Source organism: Salvia miltiorrhiza, unplaced genomic scaffold (genome assembly GCF_028751815.1).
Source record: "Salvia miltiorrhiza cultivar Shanhuang (shh) unplaced genomic scaffold, IMPLAD_Smil_shh original_scaffold_233, whole genome shotgun sequence".
In the NCBI taxonomy this organism is placed as follows: Eukaryota; Viridiplantae; Streptophyta; class Magnoliopsida; order Lamiales; family Lamiaceae; genus Salvia; species Salvia miltiorrhiza.
Window position 1 is genome coordinate 120,455 of NW_026651507.1, and position 16,488 is coordinate 136,942.

General features: G+C 36.4%; 3 protein-coding genes across 3 annotated transcripts; 1 reads left to right on the forward strand and 2 right to left on the reverse strand.

Annotated features, from left to right (window-relative positions):
* The first annotated feature begins 1,998 nt into the window (after positions 1–1,998).
* Positions 1,999–5,730, forward strand: LOC131003588 (uncharacterized). Its single transcript, XM_057930114.1, has 9 exons — positions 1,999–2,594; positions 2,868–2,945; positions 3,053–3,397; positions 3,580–3,715; positions 3,810–3,972; positions 4,103–4,231; positions 4,368–4,562; positions 5,063–5,185; positions 5,275–5,730. The coding sequence occupies exons 1-9, from the start codon at positions 2,414–2,416 to the stop codon at positions 5,365–5,367; spliced, it is 1,443 nt and encodes a 480-aa protein (XP_057786097.1). The 5' UTR covers positions 1,999–2,413; the 3' UTR covers positions 5,368–5,730.
* Positions 5,731–8,105: 2,375 nt separating this feature from the next.
* On the reverse strand, positions 8,106–9,347 carry LOC131003589 (transcription factor MYB35-like). The gene is made up of 3 exons (XM_057930115.1): positions 9,140–9,347; positions 8,933–9,062; positions 8,106–8,844 (listed from the first exon to the last, which is right to left on the reverse strand). Exons 1-3 carry the CDS (start codon positions 9,270–9,272, stop codon positions 8,205–8,207), a joined length of 903 nt encoding a protein of 300 aa, XP_057786098.1. The 5' UTR covers positions 9,273–9,347; the 3' UTR covers positions 8,106–8,204.
* A 3,191-nt stretch (positions 9,348–12,538) lies between these two features.
* LOC131003590 (probable prolyl 4-hydroxylase 7) lies at positions 12,539–15,621 on the reverse strand. The gene is made up of 8 exons (XM_057930116.1): positions 15,281–15,621; positions 15,056–15,142; positions 14,887–14,944; positions 14,561–14,665; positions 13,736–13,793; positions 13,470–13,645; positions 13,323–13,383; positions 12,539–13,015 (listed from the first exon to the last, which is right to left on the reverse strand). Exons 1-8 carry the CDS (start codon positions 15,337–15,339, stop codon positions 12,711–12,713), a joined length of 909 nt encoding a protein of 302 aa, XP_057786099.1. The 5' UTR covers positions 15,340–15,621; the 3' UTR covers positions 12,539–12,710.
* Between the last annotated feature and the right edge of the window lie 867 nt (positions 15,622–16,488).

Genomic DNA, 16,488 nt, shown 5'->3' on the forward strand with positions numbered 1-16,488 from the left:
TCCTAGCCTCTCCCCCAGTAATACTAATATGCTGCTCGTACGAATCGGGCCCGTACCTGCTCTGTCAACTATAGTGTGATTGCTCTAAAATTTATGCCTTCAAATGCAGTTTTTTAACATTTGATTATTTAAATTATGTTGGATTTTATAAATTATTATTATATAGTGTCATTATTATTCTCAGTTTAAATGTCAAAGTGTTATTTGATCTTATTAATTGATTGGAATTATGGTAAAATTTGTGGATAACATGCTAAATTTCTAAGAGAGTTACTGTTTAGGTATTTAAAAAAAAAAAAGCCACACACTAAACAAAACTGTGTCTATATGTACATATATATTTTTGAGGCGAGGTATTGAAGTTGATGACCAAATAAACACAAATTAGAATAATGACAAACAAGGAACACTTTTTTGCGAGAAGACAAACAAGAAACCTAATTAAATGAATACATTTTGTTAATATTTTAATTAGTAGTGATATAATAAATAAACTAAGCTAAAAAGATCAACGTAATCATCCTGCCATCTTGGCATTAATTAATAGTTCAAACATCATTTTCAAAGATGATAATCTTACCCAACAATAATCATTTCGATAAACCTACTCCATCTTTTGAAATCGTCGTAAAATAAAAACAGATAGACAGCTAATATTTAACAACATGAGTATTGCTTATGTATTCAATTTTCTCAAGAGTCAAATGAAACTTCAAAGATATGAGTAATATCTAACTATACTTTATACATGTAGAATATAATAATGATACTTTATGACTAACTAGAACAATATTTGAAAAAATTACAAAACTACGACCTATTAATTTCAACCCACCCCCCCGCCCCTTCCAAAAATAAAATAAAAATGAAAGCTATTTCATCCTATTTTGTGGTTAAATGAACTATAAAGATATTCATTGTCATGTGATGTAGAATTTGATTATCCTACACTAAATTAATACATAGTTCTCACATAAAGTTGCTAGCCAATATATTCAATATAATCACAAATTTTATATGATTTCAGAAACCTCAAACCCAATACAATATAAGTATTTTTACAATGAAAAATGTCACTAATTGAACCGATCACATTTAACTCCATTTGAAGGTTTGATTTTTTTTTTCTTTCGAAGACACGTTATATTCTATATTTCCTAGTTAATAACACGATTTACATAACAAGTGAACGACTGCTATATATTAGATACAATAATATCACTGCACAAAATTTTGATTACGAGCATCTATAACATGCATCATGTATTGCATATTGATAAAAATATTTAAATACATTAATCATTTGTATAACTAATAATGATAATTGGTGTGGTTTAGAAGTCGCGCTTGCGTGCGATGTAGTGACTGATTTAATTATATATATATATATATATATATTAAAAATAAAAACAATAATGATAATAATAAATAAATACCTAGTAAAGTACCAAATTTGCTACATTACCAATCATAAAAACCTCATATATCAACAAAGATTTTGATTATAACTCAAATAAAATATTGTGTTGGAATTTCTACCAAAAAAAAAAAAAATCCCGTGTTGGAATTGGACAATCCCAATTGTCCCACACGAATATTTGTACAAAAAATATTAGAGGCATTCTTGTGTGCTCCATAACACTAACACTTGCATTAAATGACACTAACACTAACACTAACACTAACACTATTTTGTTTTATAAATGACACTATTGCATTAAATGACACTAACACTATTTTATTTTACAAATGACACTAACACTAACACTATCTTGAAATGACACTAACAATATTCTGTTTTACAAATAACACTATCATATTATATAAATAACATTGTCGCGAAATGACACTAACACTATAACATGATAATGTCATTTATAAAACAAAATAGTGTTAGTGTCATTTCAAGATAGTGTTAACGTTATGGAGCATGGTGCTCCATGGAGCACACAGGAATTTGCAAAAATATTATACCTTCATTATAAATAAATTATACTCATAATAAAACTAAAAATAAAAATCAAATCTTGCTATGTTCTTCCAAGAATCACCCGACCAAAAAACTATTTACAAATTTACAAGTCAACAGCAGCAACTCCTACGTTTTCATTTGACTAATCTCTAGTCCTCTTCCTCCAGATTCCCTTTTACTACTTCAACAATTTTATACTGTATTTTTATCTGTATTTTTGCTTAGAATAATTCTAAATTATTGAACAAAGACTCGAGCAATTCAATGAGGTTGAGCCACGGCACCTTTTTTGTTTGGTATTTGTTTTTTGCTTTTTCAGCTAAGAACTGTAGTTAATCACACCCAAATACCCTATATATACACCAAAAAAAATCCGATTTTGAGCTTTGAAGAAGAACACCTTTTCAAGTTTGTTCGCGATCCGTTTGTGAAATTGCGAGGATGGGCGTTTGTGGGTCGAAGCCGAAAGGGTGTGTGGGGATGAAGGGGAAGTTGAATTTGCAGAAGAAGCGCAAGAAGCAGAGAACGGGAAGAGTTAAGAAGGCGCATTCTGCGAATAATCGACATCGCGTTGAACCCTCAAATCAGAAGGATGTTTCCTTCACCAATCCTGCATTTCAAGGTTCTGATTTAGTTGCTTAATTTTCTGCTTTTTGGGGGTTGATTGTTTGGGTGTTTGCGGGAATCCCAAATTTTGAATTTGTTGATCCTTTTGTGCTCAAATTTCTATGTTGTTCCTTTTCTCCAACTGGGAAATGTTTGAATTTTGAGATTTAGTTTTTACGAATATAAATGCAATTTTATAATTGTGCTTTTTCTGGGATTGATATTTGATTCTTCAGATTTTTAATTTTTTTTCATAGTTACTTAATTTTTGTGAATTTTTATTGAATAGGAAGCAGTGAGGCATGGTTCGATCCTGATGGATTGATTGATTCAGATGGAGAAGATGAATTTTATAGTGTTCAAGACGGTTAGTTTTTAGCCATTTTCACCTTTTTTGATCCAAAAATATAATCTAATTGAAATTGTGTTCATTTCTGTTGTTATACATTGTTGATTTGATTTGAGATGTTGCAGATGTATCTCAAACTGGATCCTTATCAAATGTGGTTACTCCGAGGTTTTCCAACCAAGTGATGCAGGGCAACGCCATTGATTCGCAGCTGAGCTCCGATGATCCTCAAAATGCGGACGAGAGTGGCAGGAGGAGCGAGGAGGGAGTGATGCATAGCTGTGGGTTCATATCGAACGCCTTGCTCCCTTGCCTCGCCTGTGATGAGTCCTTTGACGGGAGGAAGAAATTAGATGAGCCCGTGGAAGGGAAGAAGAAATTGGCAAGTGCGGCAGGCTCGAGCACGAAGAAAAAGATGTCTTTCACTCAGTCTTTTAAATGGAGAGAAGGACACGAAAATGCAGTCTTATGTAAGAACCTTTTCTTGAATCTTGATTGCTATATTACGAGATGATGTGATCTCTGCAATTTTGTTGAAAATGTCTACTTTCTAGCTTCGTTTGACTCGAGAAAATGATCTATGAAGTGACTTAGTATAGTTAGTGTAAGATTTGAAAGTGTTTCTGTGTCGTGATCAATCTGACTGTCTCAGCGCTGGGAAAGCCCGTTATACAAAGACCAATAGCCGGCTCACAGATTATTTGTTCGCCATTAGAGAAGAAGATGTCAGAATCTTGGTCAAGGATCGAGCCAAATACCTTTAGAGTCCGTGGACGAAACTACATGAGGTGAGAACACGTTTTCCCTTACCCCGTTTTTGAATCTTTGTTGAAAATCTACTGATCAGGTAATCCGAAAATCGCCATTTTTTGTGTTTGGCAGGGACAAAAAGAAAGAACCTGCTGCAAATTATGCTGCATATGTTCCTTTTGGAGTGGATGTCTTTTTATCTCCTCGGAAAATTGATCATGTCGCCCGATTTGTAGAACTCCCAGCTGTCGACTCACATGGAGAAATCCCCACTATTCTTGTTGTGAACCTTCAGGTATATATATCTATTGTAACTATTACCTGTCTGTATATATCGGCCTCAAATAAGAAACGTCTGCACAGTATTGAATCTGAGATCATTCGTGTTTTGCTCACTTTTTGCATCTTATGTATGGCTCTGTCAGATTCCGCTTTACCCTGCAACACTTTTCCAAAATGAATATGACGGGGCAGGGATGAATTTCGTTATCTATTGCAAGCTTTCGGAGAACTATTCGCAAGATCTTCCACTTCATTTTCGGGAAAATATCAAGGTAAGGAGGAGGCATCTCCGACTCTCGTACCAGTAACTTTTATTTTGCTTGCCTACAGCCTTAATTTCTACGAGCCTCAAACTCGTGTTATGGAAGCAAAAGGTTGAATCTGCTTTCCCTTCTTCGTGTTGAGCAGAAAATAATTGCCAACGAGACTGAGAAGATTAAGGGTTTTGCCATAGACACGAATGCACCATTCAGGGAAAGATTAAAGATCTTAGGCCGAGTCATGAACGTTGATGACCTTCAGTTGAGTTCAGCAGAGAGGAAACTTATGCATGCTTACAACGAGAAGCCAGTTCTTTCGCGTCCTCAACACGAGTTTTACTTGGTAAAGTAGTCTTTTTTGTTGATATATTGATATGACCTCGTTTACTTCTAGGTTTAAATTAATACATCAATCACTCATCTACTACATTTCATGAAATTTATGGATTTTTGCCTTATATATATATATATATATATATATATATCGAACATTGTATTTACTTTGAAGCATGACTATTAGGATTAGGATGTCTCATACTAAAATTAAACTTGTCACGATTGTCGGGGTACCAATTTTTGAGGATAGTTTGGTCAATATGTGCTCGACTCGTGTTGCAATCGTAAGTGCCGATTTCTATTTGTATATCCCACGATTTCCATCCATCGTAGTATATGGATCAAGTGGGATTCTTATAAATCCAAACTTACGAATGAAAGTGAAAAAGACTCGAATAATGATTCAAATGTAATTTCAGACTACTTGAGGGGTTCGATCTAAGCTACATAAATGATTGTGTCTGTGTTTCTCTAACCACGAGATCTGATCAAGCGCAATCTTTGCAGGGAGAAAACTACTTAGAGATCGACTTGGATATCCACAGATTCAGCTACATTGCACGGAAAGGATTTGAAACGTTCCAAGACAGACTCAAGCACTGTGTATTCGACTTTGGTCTGACAGTTCAGGTTAGATACTCGAATCCATCCTAATCGAACCTATAATTTATAAAAAATAAAATGCACAGTTCTTCACGTCTACGTGCAACGTGGTGCAGGGAAACAAACCAGAAGATCTACCAGAGTGCATGTTATGCTGTCTACGGTTGAAAGAAATCGACTACTCTAACTACTGCCAACTTAGCTTCTGACGAGGTAACGTGTGCCTCAATTCCGTGACATTGATTGAGCTATAAGGCGCAAAACCCTATTCTCGGACGAGTTTTTCTTGTATTTCCGATGGCTGAATCTCAAGATTTTGGTGTCTGTTCAACTGCTGCAGGTGCCTGATGTCTAAGTGTACAGATATATATTGTAATGTATTTACAATATAGTTTTGTTCAAATTTTATGAAGAATTACACCCTCCTAATTCTAGGTTTGGGTATTTATGTTGTAATTCTTGTATTATCATTCATATTCCTAGGTTGAGCTTTGATCACATTGTCTTCTTGTAGTTCCCATGAATAAGAAAAAGACAAAGGACCCTTCGGGATCCTATATTTTTTGTCGTTCTATCTCGTATTTTATTTCATCAATGTACCGATCCGACTCATCGGAAGATGAGGATCGAAGTAACAATTCCTTTTATTTACAAATATTTACATGGAGGAACATAATGTTCCATTCTTGCATCAAAATTCACAAACTAGATGCCTAATATTTTCAGCATTATATCTACAACAAATTGCCAAAAACAAGATAAAAATAAAAGGGGAAAGAAAAGTGTGACATGCATCTATGTCATAAATATTTAGAGCCAATTGATGGTATAAGCCTTTAGGCTGCCGGCGACCGGGTGCACCGGCCGAAAATTGAGAAAAAACCGCACCTGTGGAGCTTGCGTTCCGACGTGGAGGGCGGGGGAGGGCGTGGCATCATCGGGCGGTGCTCGGAAGCACTCGAAAAGTCGGAATCCGCGATGGAACGACATTGGAACCCGAATTTGCCAGAGTTTTCTCCGACCGGCGCCGGATGCTTTATTTCAGGGATGCGAACAACGTTGTAATCCCATATTCTGCCTGAAGATCCTTGTCTCCTGAATGAATATGAAGATCTTTGTAACGTGTTCATGGGCATCTAATGTTTTATTTTTTTTTTTGTTTTTTTTTGTTTTTTATTATTTTTTTGAGTTTTTGTCTATCTATATAATTTGTTACTTACTATTTTTTTTACTCCCCTTAAATGGTTTTTTTGCGTGTCTCTTGCAACGAATATAACGGCCATCTGACTTGGTTGAGTTGATCTTATCCTTTATTTATTGCAAATAGTTCTCTTGTATTATAACGTGTTACATGTATTAAATGACATTTATATATGGCATTTATTTTTCATTATGATAGTATCAATATACGTTTTGTGTGCGCAAAATAAAACTATTGATGTTCACTTCATTTGTATTGATGGTATTAGAATGAGACATAAAGTAGCATTTGTTTTTTTAGGGCTCTCTATATATGTGAGTTCTTTTTCTTCTTTTTATTTGTGTTGGTGGGATATGGCTTCGACTTGGAAATAAATATTTTCACCTCTAAAATTGTTCGAATCTCGTTTTTCACTACAAAAATAAAAAATTGTTTTAATTTAATGAATCATAATTAATACACATATTACTAAAAATTAAAGTGAAAATTGTAAATCCTAATAATAATTATTAACTAATAAAATAAATTTGCCTAAAACAAAACTAATAAAATAAATTAAATGTTAAACAATGACTATATAACTTAATCGGGTTTGATAAAATCCTTGAGTAACAAATACAAAAATAAACTAAACCTAAAAAGGAAAAAAATGAAGTTGAAGGAAAAAGAAAATGTAAGTTGTAACATAATGGGAGATGGATCCCAAGGGCTAACACAAGTGGAAAAATTGAATCATTTGCAAAACATGCTATCAAATAGGGAACCAGATTCAGTGTATCTTAATTTTGTGTATATTATTATATTTTATTATTATACTCTCTCCGTCCTAACGAAGATGCTACATATTTCTTTTTGAGCCGTCCCAATGAAGATGCTATATTTCTAAATATGGAAAAAATAAGGGATTTTAATTGCAGAATTACAACTAATTAATCACTCCCTTATTACCTTCTCTCTCCTATTTTATCACTTTATTACATTCCCTCTCCTACTTGATCACTTTTATATTACACACTTAAAACACTAATCTACAACTTCTTAAATTACGTGCCGGAAAGAAATGTATCGTCTTGGCTGGGACGGAGGGAGTATTTATTATTTTAATAGTAGTAATATTTTTGATAAAAATAAAATTTATTATAATACTCCATTTATCCTATAAAAATATGCATAAGTTTTTTTTTCGTTCGTCCCATAAAAATATGCATACCCTATTTATACTAATAATTGTCTCATTAAACATCACAATCAATGTGGAACCATTTCTCAACCCACCTTACATTTTATTTGATTTTTTAAAATCCGTGTTGTCTCATACTATGCATATTTTTATGGGATGGATGAAGTATTACTATAAATTATAATTAATTTTTATTTCAAAACTTAAACTTTTAAAAAATTGCACATCCTAACTTTGAATTTATCAATCTATTATTAATTAATAAAAGTGAAATTGAACGATAAAAATAATTACATACTTAACTGAATGTAATAAACCTTAGTAATAATCATAAAATTAAACTAAATCATACAAAATTAAATTTGGAGAAAAATTATGAACAAAATAAAATAGAAATGGAACAGCAAATATGATACATTGGGATTCTTCCGATGCAAATTGTGTCTCTCTCTAGACACTTAAAATTCACACCATTCATTTATTCACAATATCATCTTATACACGTGACATGTAACAATAAAGTAGAAATGCAAAATGCAAAATGCAAAATGCAAAACAGCCTCATATCCTATATGCAGAACCACTTGTCTACACCATCATCAAATTGAAACTCTCTATGTGTTTCCTAATCATGCAAATTTTGTACCAAACCTTTTTTCACAAGATCAATAATCATAGTTTTCATCAAAAATCTCAGGAAACTGCAGCCTAATCTCCATGTCACGTGCCAACATGTCTTCAACAAATGTATCTGCAGCAGATTCACTCTTGTCAACACAAACCTCATTCTCACTAACAAGATTCCCATCTTCTTGCAATGCAACACCCTCATTACCTAAACCTAATCCCAGCATCTCCACATTCTTGCACTCCACAATGTATTCCTCGTTGCACGAAAACGGAGAGGCGGGCACGGTTGGAGCCCGGGAGGCCTCACACGAGAAACTCGAAGAAAACAGAGCAGCAGCAGAGGCAGAGGCAGAGGAGGAGGCCTCATTGAACACACATGGCTGCACAACATTTTCTTGAGCAAACACAACGTCGTAGCTGGTGAAGTGATCGATCTTCTGAGGCTCGTTGTTCCCTTGGACCCAACGGCCCGTTTGGGTCTGGAGAAAAGGGTTCCTGTTCCTGGTGATGGGGGAGCCACTGATCCTCCCATACTCACTAAACAGCTGAGAGAAAGGCTTGTGTGTGATGGGATCAATCCCCATCTTGGTCAGCTTCTTCTTCAGCTTCGTGTTCCAGTAGTTCTTCACGTCGTTGTCTGTTCTCCCGGGAAGCCGCCTAGCTATCAGAGACCACCTAAACATATATGTCCAAACAACACCATAACCTTCAAAATCAAACAAGAAAATTTGGGAAAACATTGTGGAAACTCAAATCAATCTACCTGCTGCCAATGGTCTTGTGCATTTCAAGAATGCAGTCTTCCTCTTCGGGGGTGAAGCCGTCGTGTTTGAGATCGGGGCGGAGATAGTTAGTCCATCTAAGTCTGCAGCTCTTGCCACATCTATTAAGGCCTAATGGATACAGACATCATCAGAAACATCAAAACAGAGAAAAACAAGCATGTAGGGAAAAGGGAAGATATGTGTACCTGCTTTCTGAGGGACTAAGGTCCAGTTGCCAATGCCGTGGCTGGCTACGTAGGCGAGGATCTTGGCGTCTTCCTCAGGCGTCCACGGCCCTCGTTTCACGTTGGCTTTGTCGCAGCAAGGGGGCCTCCCCATCTCTGCTCTTCTTCAAAATGGTGATGGTGATGGTGATGTGAATTCAAGATTAAGTTTTTTTTTCTCAAGGGAATATTAATACAGTACAATTTAACAAGGCATGAACTGCATGAAACTATCATCAATTAACAACAATTGCATGAGCTTTGTCTATGAAAAAGAGTACTGTTTGACATGATATGAAATATTAAGCATGCAATCCCCCCCTTCTCTCTCTCTCTCTCCCTCTCCTTGTGTGTGTGTGTGTGTGACTATAGATACTGAATATTGAGAATAATTGCAACCAGTTTCAGTCATATTGAGTACCAGATTCTGGAGTTCTTTCTGCTTATGGGATCTATTAGTTTAAATTGTGTTCCAATCTCCTAAAATTTGTCTTACAATTAATTGAGTTTCTTGCAAAGAAATTCAATTGATCTTAAGAGATCTAATACTATTTCAAGAAAATAAACTCGTTTAACCCCATAAATTGATCATAAGAGCTAAATTACCACTAGATCAATTTACGAGGCTTGAATAATATAGTATTAAGGGTTAATTGCATATAAATTATTGAACTTTTAACAAATTCTCATTTCATACATGAACTTTAAATTTTTTATTAAAATTACTCAATTTTTTTTCCTCATTTTACATATTTACCCATCTTTGGGCCGAACTTTGAGCTAAAATTGTTTAACTTCGAGATGGTTAAACGAATTTAGAAGGTTAAATCAATGTATTTGATGGAGCAGCGCCGGGTGGATTAAAGGTGGATACCCGGGGCGCCGCTTTAAGAAGACAACAACATAGCATAACAGGACGCAGGAATATTTTATTTATTCATTTTTTTCTTTTCTTTTTGGGTTGTACGGGCTTTATGCCTTATGCATGGGCCTTAGTAGGAATTAAGTATTTATTTCCTTCTTCTCAGTAAATTAGGGCATCCAGAATATTATTATTGTTAGCGTAAAGTTTCACTCTGCGGCCTCTTTGAGGATTATTATTCAATCGCAGTTCTTATTCTCATTATTTCGTCTTCACTCTATCAATTTGGTGTGGTGAACATGGAATTCTATGGCGACGAATAAGGAACGAATTGAACAGGTAGAAAAGACAGTAGAGAAAGTGCAGACGACAGTTTGCAGATTGGAGATTTCAATGGCGACCATGCAGAAAACCCTAGCCGCTATTTTGATTAAACTACCAAACAAGGAAAGTTCAAGCAGCTCGGATAGTAACGGGGAATCGGGTTAGCAGCAAACTTCAGACACAACATCACCACAAATGGATCTACCGTTGTTTGATGGGACGAACCCCATTGCGTGGCTAGCACAGGCGGAACAATATTTTCTAGTGCAGCGCGTTCCAACAGAACAAAAAGTGCAATTGGCGCTCATCGCCATGTCGGGACGCTTAGATGTTTTGGGCGCAGTGGGTACTGCGTCGCTCCGCAACTATACCATGGAATCAATTTACGCAGGAATTAATAGAGCGTTTTGGCAACAATTCGGCTATTAACGCCTATGAGGCCATGCATGTAACGTGTCAGACGGGGTCATTGGAAGATTACTTAGCCTTATTTGAGGAGCGAATCGCCCAACTGCCATCTCTGCCCCCTGAGCAACAGTTGGGCATGTTCCTTGGTGGCTTGAATCAATCCATCAGAGATCGCATCCCAAACTTGGAGATGACCGACGTGTTTGCTGCCATTAGAGCGGCGCGCAGGATTGCACGATCACAAAGTACTTCCACCACACCATCAAAGTCCGTATTCACTACAGGGACATTCGCGCGATCAGTTTCATCCTACCACAACCCATCAACGACTTGGAATCAGTCACAACAATTTGGAAACCGACCCTAATTCTCTTCGTCAGCCTCATCTGGTCCCCGAGGAAGCCGAAACTCGCGACTCAGTCCGAAACAATAGAAAGAATATATAGCTAAAGTGCTTTAAATGTGGGGAACGCTACAGCCCCACGCACATGTGTGCAGCCAAATCACTCATGGTGATTTTGGAAGCGGAAGAGAATGACATGGAAAATATGGAAGTCGATATGGAGCAGCAGGAAAGTGAGGAAGACGAAGGTAGGGGTACTTGGGCAGAATTGCAACAACTACAACTTTTCAAATTATCGTCCAATTGGTTTGATGGAGCCCAAACTCTGGAGTTCTTTAGTAAAGTGGGAGAACAATGACTGCTAACAATGGTAGATAGTGGCGCTAGCCATTGTTTCATTGCGGAACATGTCGCCCAAAATCTGAAACTAAAGGTGGAACATACCACGACTTTTTCTGTAGTTCTCGAGGATGGCACGACGGTGCGCAGTCGCGGAGTTTGTAAGGTAGTACCTTTTCTCATCTCTGATCAAATATTTCATATTACTTGCTACGTCTTTGCTCTCCGCAGTGTTGATGTTACATTGAGAGTTTCATGGCTAGCTCAACTGGGAGACGTGACGACCAATTGGGCTAGGCTCACTATGGAATTCGAGGTTGCTGGCAAGAAAGTGTGCTTACGTGGTGACCCATCGCTAACCCGTAAAGCTTATGCTCGCACTGAACTTAGTCCTTTTGAGCCTGAAGACAAGGTTTGGTTAGGGGTTATGGATGGGCCAGACATGATGTGTGCTAAGAATGGCGGGTCGCGAACCACTCGTGAGCAAGCGGACGTGGAACAACTACTCTACCCGACGAACTACTTGCAATTGTTTACCCATTTGTTCCGAGCGGTGTGTTGGAGTGTCATTCTGTGCTTTGTGATGGCATTACAGTGGAGCAAGCTCTCATTCAGTGGTTGGGTTTGGGCGTCGAGGAGAGTAGTTGGGTGGATGTGGCAGATTTGCGGGGATAATTTCCCGACTTCAGCCTTGAGGTCAAGGCTGCTTTGTCGCCGGGAGCAATTGATGGAGCAACTCCGGGTGGATTAAAGGTGGATACCCGACGCCGCTTTAAGAAGACATCAACATAGCATAACAGGACGCATGAATATTTTATTTATTCATTTTTATTTTTATTTTTGGGTTGTACGGGCTTTATGCCTTATGCATGGGCCTTAGTAGGAATTAAATATTTATTTCCTTCTTCTCAACAAATTAGGGCATCCAGAATATTATTAGTGACAGAGTTTCACTCTGCGGCCTCTTTGAGGATTATCATTCAATCGCAGTTCTTATTCTCATTATTCCATCTCCACTCTATCAGTATTTTCCCTATTATTTCAGTAACAAATCTCAACACTTCTTGAGGCAAGACTGAGGCATAATCCAAAAACTCAAGGCACAAAGTTTAATCATAGTTTTCTCAATATATAAAAATTGCTCAAAACAATGAGTCAATAGCACTACAAACGTTTGATTGTATTCCTTCATCTACATGTAGCTTCTTTCTCATGTATACAAATTGCAAACTTCTTCAGATTTTGGTCTGAAAAATCAGCTCAAGAAACCCTTTTTACTAAGAGGAGCAGACCTTGCAGCTCTTCCGGCAATAACCGGCGTTATCCTCGGATCCGACCATGTACAACGGGTTCTTCTCACATTCCCCTTTGAGAGCCCACGCTGTGCAGTTGGGATCCTCGTCGGCACAATCACTCTTTGACCTGGTCGGTGCAGCTTCGAAGGACCGGACGTGGATCCACTTGGTTGCGGACCATTTCTCGCCTTCAATGACAGGGCAGCTCCCGTGCAAGCTCGCGTTGTCAGTGGTGGCGTCCGGGTGGAGACTGAAGAACAACAATGCGTCGCCTTTCCTAGGTTTCACTGTCCAGCGGAGCAATTAAACAAGAAACCAAGTCAAAAAAAATTTGAATCGCGTTTTTCACATCTACGGGCTAAGCGCAAACCTCTCTCAAACACAGAGTGACGTCGTATACTTTTGAGTGCAGATAAAGGAGCAAAAACTCAATGACAGCTGAAGTGAGAACGGAATAAAGAAAAATCAAAGTTTTTTATTCAATTTTTCATTTCATTAGGCAAGTTCTTGAGCAGCACGATCATATGCACCGGAAAGAATGTTTCTTTCATATAATTTTTGTAACGACAAGGTCACTGTTTACAATGGGTTTACCTGAGTACCCTTGTTTGGCGCAATCAGACAAGTCATTGCCCTTTTTCTGTTTAAATGAAATCTGCATTTACAGTAGAAATTAGAGAGGTTAAGGGCCTATAAAATGAGAAAAATGGAAAAGCAGCAAATTCTAGAAGTACTACTCACTTCAGAATTAGGAAAAACTGTTTCTCCGCCCTTTGCCACATCCGATAAATACATGAGCACAGTAGCGATTCGGTGACCGCCCAATTCTAGATTAGCCTTGTCATGAAAAAAATCAAAATGTGGCTCGTACTTTTGGCCATGCTCATAATGCAAAATCTGCATAGCCTCTCCATTTTCTACATAACAGATTTTGTGATAACAAAGATCAAGTCTCAACTGAATGGGGAAATACAAAGGGTATACTAAAGAAGCTGTTACGACATTACCTACAGGGAGGAAAGTCCATGCGGCAATTTTCTCCTCGACACCAGCTACTATTGCATCCTTCACGAAAAAAGATTCACACGCATGACGCATCATATGGAGATATTGAAAACTACATTATGCTCGAATCAAAACTTATATTTCGTCTTCCAACAGCCAAGAAGTGGAAGTTCTGAATACAAGGAGCTCTAACTAAGCTATGATCGAATACTTAATGAGATAACATGAAGTTCTACACAAACGCATGCTAACCAAAGATCTCACAGGACATGGAAGCTGATCAATAGACATATGGATGCAATTTTCAGAAATCGTGAAAGTTTCTACATGAGGACTTATAGGCCACATTGAAGACATCTTATACATATGATTTAAGTTGAGTCAAGGATGAGAAAAATGCTGAATTTCATCATATCATGAATATGTATATTGTGAGTCTGTGACAGCAGAAAATGAATCGGTATACAACATACATAGATCTGAAAGACCAAAATGTAGGAGACTGCCAGTCAATCAATGTTAGGAAGAGCAAGAATTGCACCATTTGAGAAGATTATCACACAACAAGTCTCTGAAAACATCCATTATCTGTCTAAGATCATAAAGCACGCTAGCTAATGAATGTAGAAAAGTCTCCCGGAGTTCATCTAAAACATACTAGCATGTAACAATATTTTATAACTGCAAGCACCATTGCAAGAAAGTGATAAAGGGCTTACATTTTTTTATAATCAAGTAGATATTGGTGGTATGTGATTAAGCTGTTCAAGAATTCATCAACGACATTTTCTTTGAATTGAGTGCAAACAATAATTGATTTCACTAACCTGGGCCTTCTTCAAGAACATGCCAGAACTCGTCCGGACCTCGCTCTCTATACTCTTGCCAGAATCATTGTCAGCTACCATAGATTTCTCCAGCTTATCTTTAGCCTACTCACACAATTTCCACAAATCAGCAACCATCCCATCAAAATTTTCCACACACCAAATATTAATTAAACAATTCCAGCCATTCCTAAAGATAACGGCAGAATGCAATAGAACAAGAAGAATAGAGTCTTTTGAATAATGCAAAGATAATAGTAATATCTACAGAAATTTCATTCCTACATATATCTTTAAGCATCAATGGAAAGGGGAAATGGGCTAACCAGATCAATGAAATGATCACACTCTTCATCAGTCAAAAACCCTCTGTACAAAAAAGCCCTGTAAAATACAAAATAACACCAATCGGATATCAACAATCACCAAAGAAATTAATCAAACACATAATTTCACTCAAACATTCATATAAAATCCATGAATTAAAAATAGAACCTGGGACTCCACGAGATTTGGGTGACCCGGGTCGGGTCAAGCGCCGCCGAAGAAACACCGGTTGTCAATTTTAACGATGACTCTTTTCTGATTAGAAATCAAAAAAATGGGGGAGAAGAGTCAGAGCTAAAAAAATAAGGGTGGGAAAGCCAAATCAGCCATGATCTACATTCAATTAACAATCAAGAATTGCACACACTACAGTCTGCAGAGAGATGAACATACCCATGGGAGGATTGAACAAGAAAACACAGAGAAATTAATAGAAATAATCTTGGGTCCATCAAAGGGGAAAAGCTTGAATCTTTTATCTTATTTTCTGAATTCTCAGTTTATTTGGGGGAATTAGGCAAAATTCTGGTAGGGTTATTAAAATTTGGAGCTGAAATTCAAGAAAACGACTTGGACTGGGTCTGAGTTTCTACAATGCGGCAGTGGTATTTATTCGCCGTTGGAATTCAAGAATTTCTTACATAGGGGTTCCGCCTACTGGATTTCGCACCCAGTTAGTCTTTTTCTCGAAGTTTCTTTATTTATACCTCGTAACTGCTAAAAAAACAAAAAATACTGTTTCAATGAATAATAATTATGATAATAAGGGTGGTTGATTATATATAAATTACTAAACATCTCATTTTACACATTAATTTTTAAAATTTGTTTTAAAACTATTGGATTATTAATTTTTTCATTTGTTATTTTAATCATTTTTCGATCAAACTTAGTATTAAAGTAATCGTGTTATCTTTGTAAACTAACGTTGTTTTAATAATCGACGAATTTGAATACATAAAATTTCAGACAACCATTTTAGCATTAAATATGATCAAAAAATAGATAAGATAATAGTAAAATAAATAAAATTATACTCCCTCCGTCTTACGAATCTTGACACGTTTGGTTTCTGTACGTGAATTAAGCAATTGTAGATTAGTGTTTTAAGTGTGTAGTTAATAAAATATAAAAGTGATAAAATAAGAAAGAGAAGATAATAAAAGTGATAAAGTAGGAGAGAGAATGTAATAAAAATGATAAAGTAAGAGAAAATGTAATAATTATTATCTTATTTAGAAATGTGTCAAGATTCGTGGGATGGCCCAAAAAAAAAACGTGTCAAGATTCGTGAGACGGATATGGAGTACTTGAATAATTTCATGCATATTTGAAAATAGTTGTGCAAAATATATTTAAAAAAAATACTCATATGTCCTTTAATAATAATTCTAAGAGTATGCAACACTTTTAACGATATACGTTTTAACAAATATTAGGTGAGTATGTTGTGATTTGAGAAAAATATCCATTCTATTATAGTGTTATATAATATGATAATGTTCAAAAATAAAAAATGCACATTCATATGAGACGTACCTCAATAACAAAAAATGCATACTCTTATGAACGGAGACAATAATAATAATAACAACAATATT

Bases quoted from the DNA above. Each gene is read 5' to 3' on its own strand.
- LOC131003588 (XM_057930114.1), top strand. From the start codon at position 2,414: ATGGGCGTTTGTGGGTCGAAGCCGAAAGGGTGTGTGGGGATGAAGGGG. The intron at 2,595-2,867 runs GTTCTGATTTAG...TTTATTGAATAG, and splicing joins CACCAATCCTGCATTTCAAG to GAAGCAGTGAGGCATGGTTC. The intron at 3,973-4,102 runs GTATATATATCT...TGGCTCTGTCAG, and splicing joins TTCTTGTTGTGAACCTTCAG to ATTCCGCTTTACCCTGCAAC.
- LOC131003590 (XM_057930116.1), bottom strand. From the start codon at position 15,339: ATGGACCCAAGATTATTTCTATTAATTTCTCTGTGTTTTCTTGTTCAA. The intron at 14,945-15,055 runs GTTCTATTTTTA...TGTATTTTACAG, and splicing joins CAAATCTCGTGGAGTCCCAG to GGCTTTTTTGTACAGAGGGT. The intron at 13,016-13,322 runs GTAAACCCATTG...TCCGCTGGACAG, and splicing joins CGCCAAACAAGGGTACTCAG to TGAAACCTAGGAAAGGCGAC.
- LOC131003589 (XM_057930115.1), bottom strand. From the start codon at position 9,272: ATGGGGAGGCCCCCTTGCTGCGACAAAGCCAACGTGAAACGAGGGCCG. The intron at 9,063-9,139 runs GTACACATATCT...TGTATCCATTAG, and splicing joins CTTAGTCCCTCAGAAAGCAG to GCCTTAATAGATGTGGCAAG. The intron at 8,845-8,932 runs GTAGATTGATTT...ATATATGTTTAG, and splicing joins CACAAGACCATTGGCAGCAG to GTGGTCTCTGATAGCTAGGC.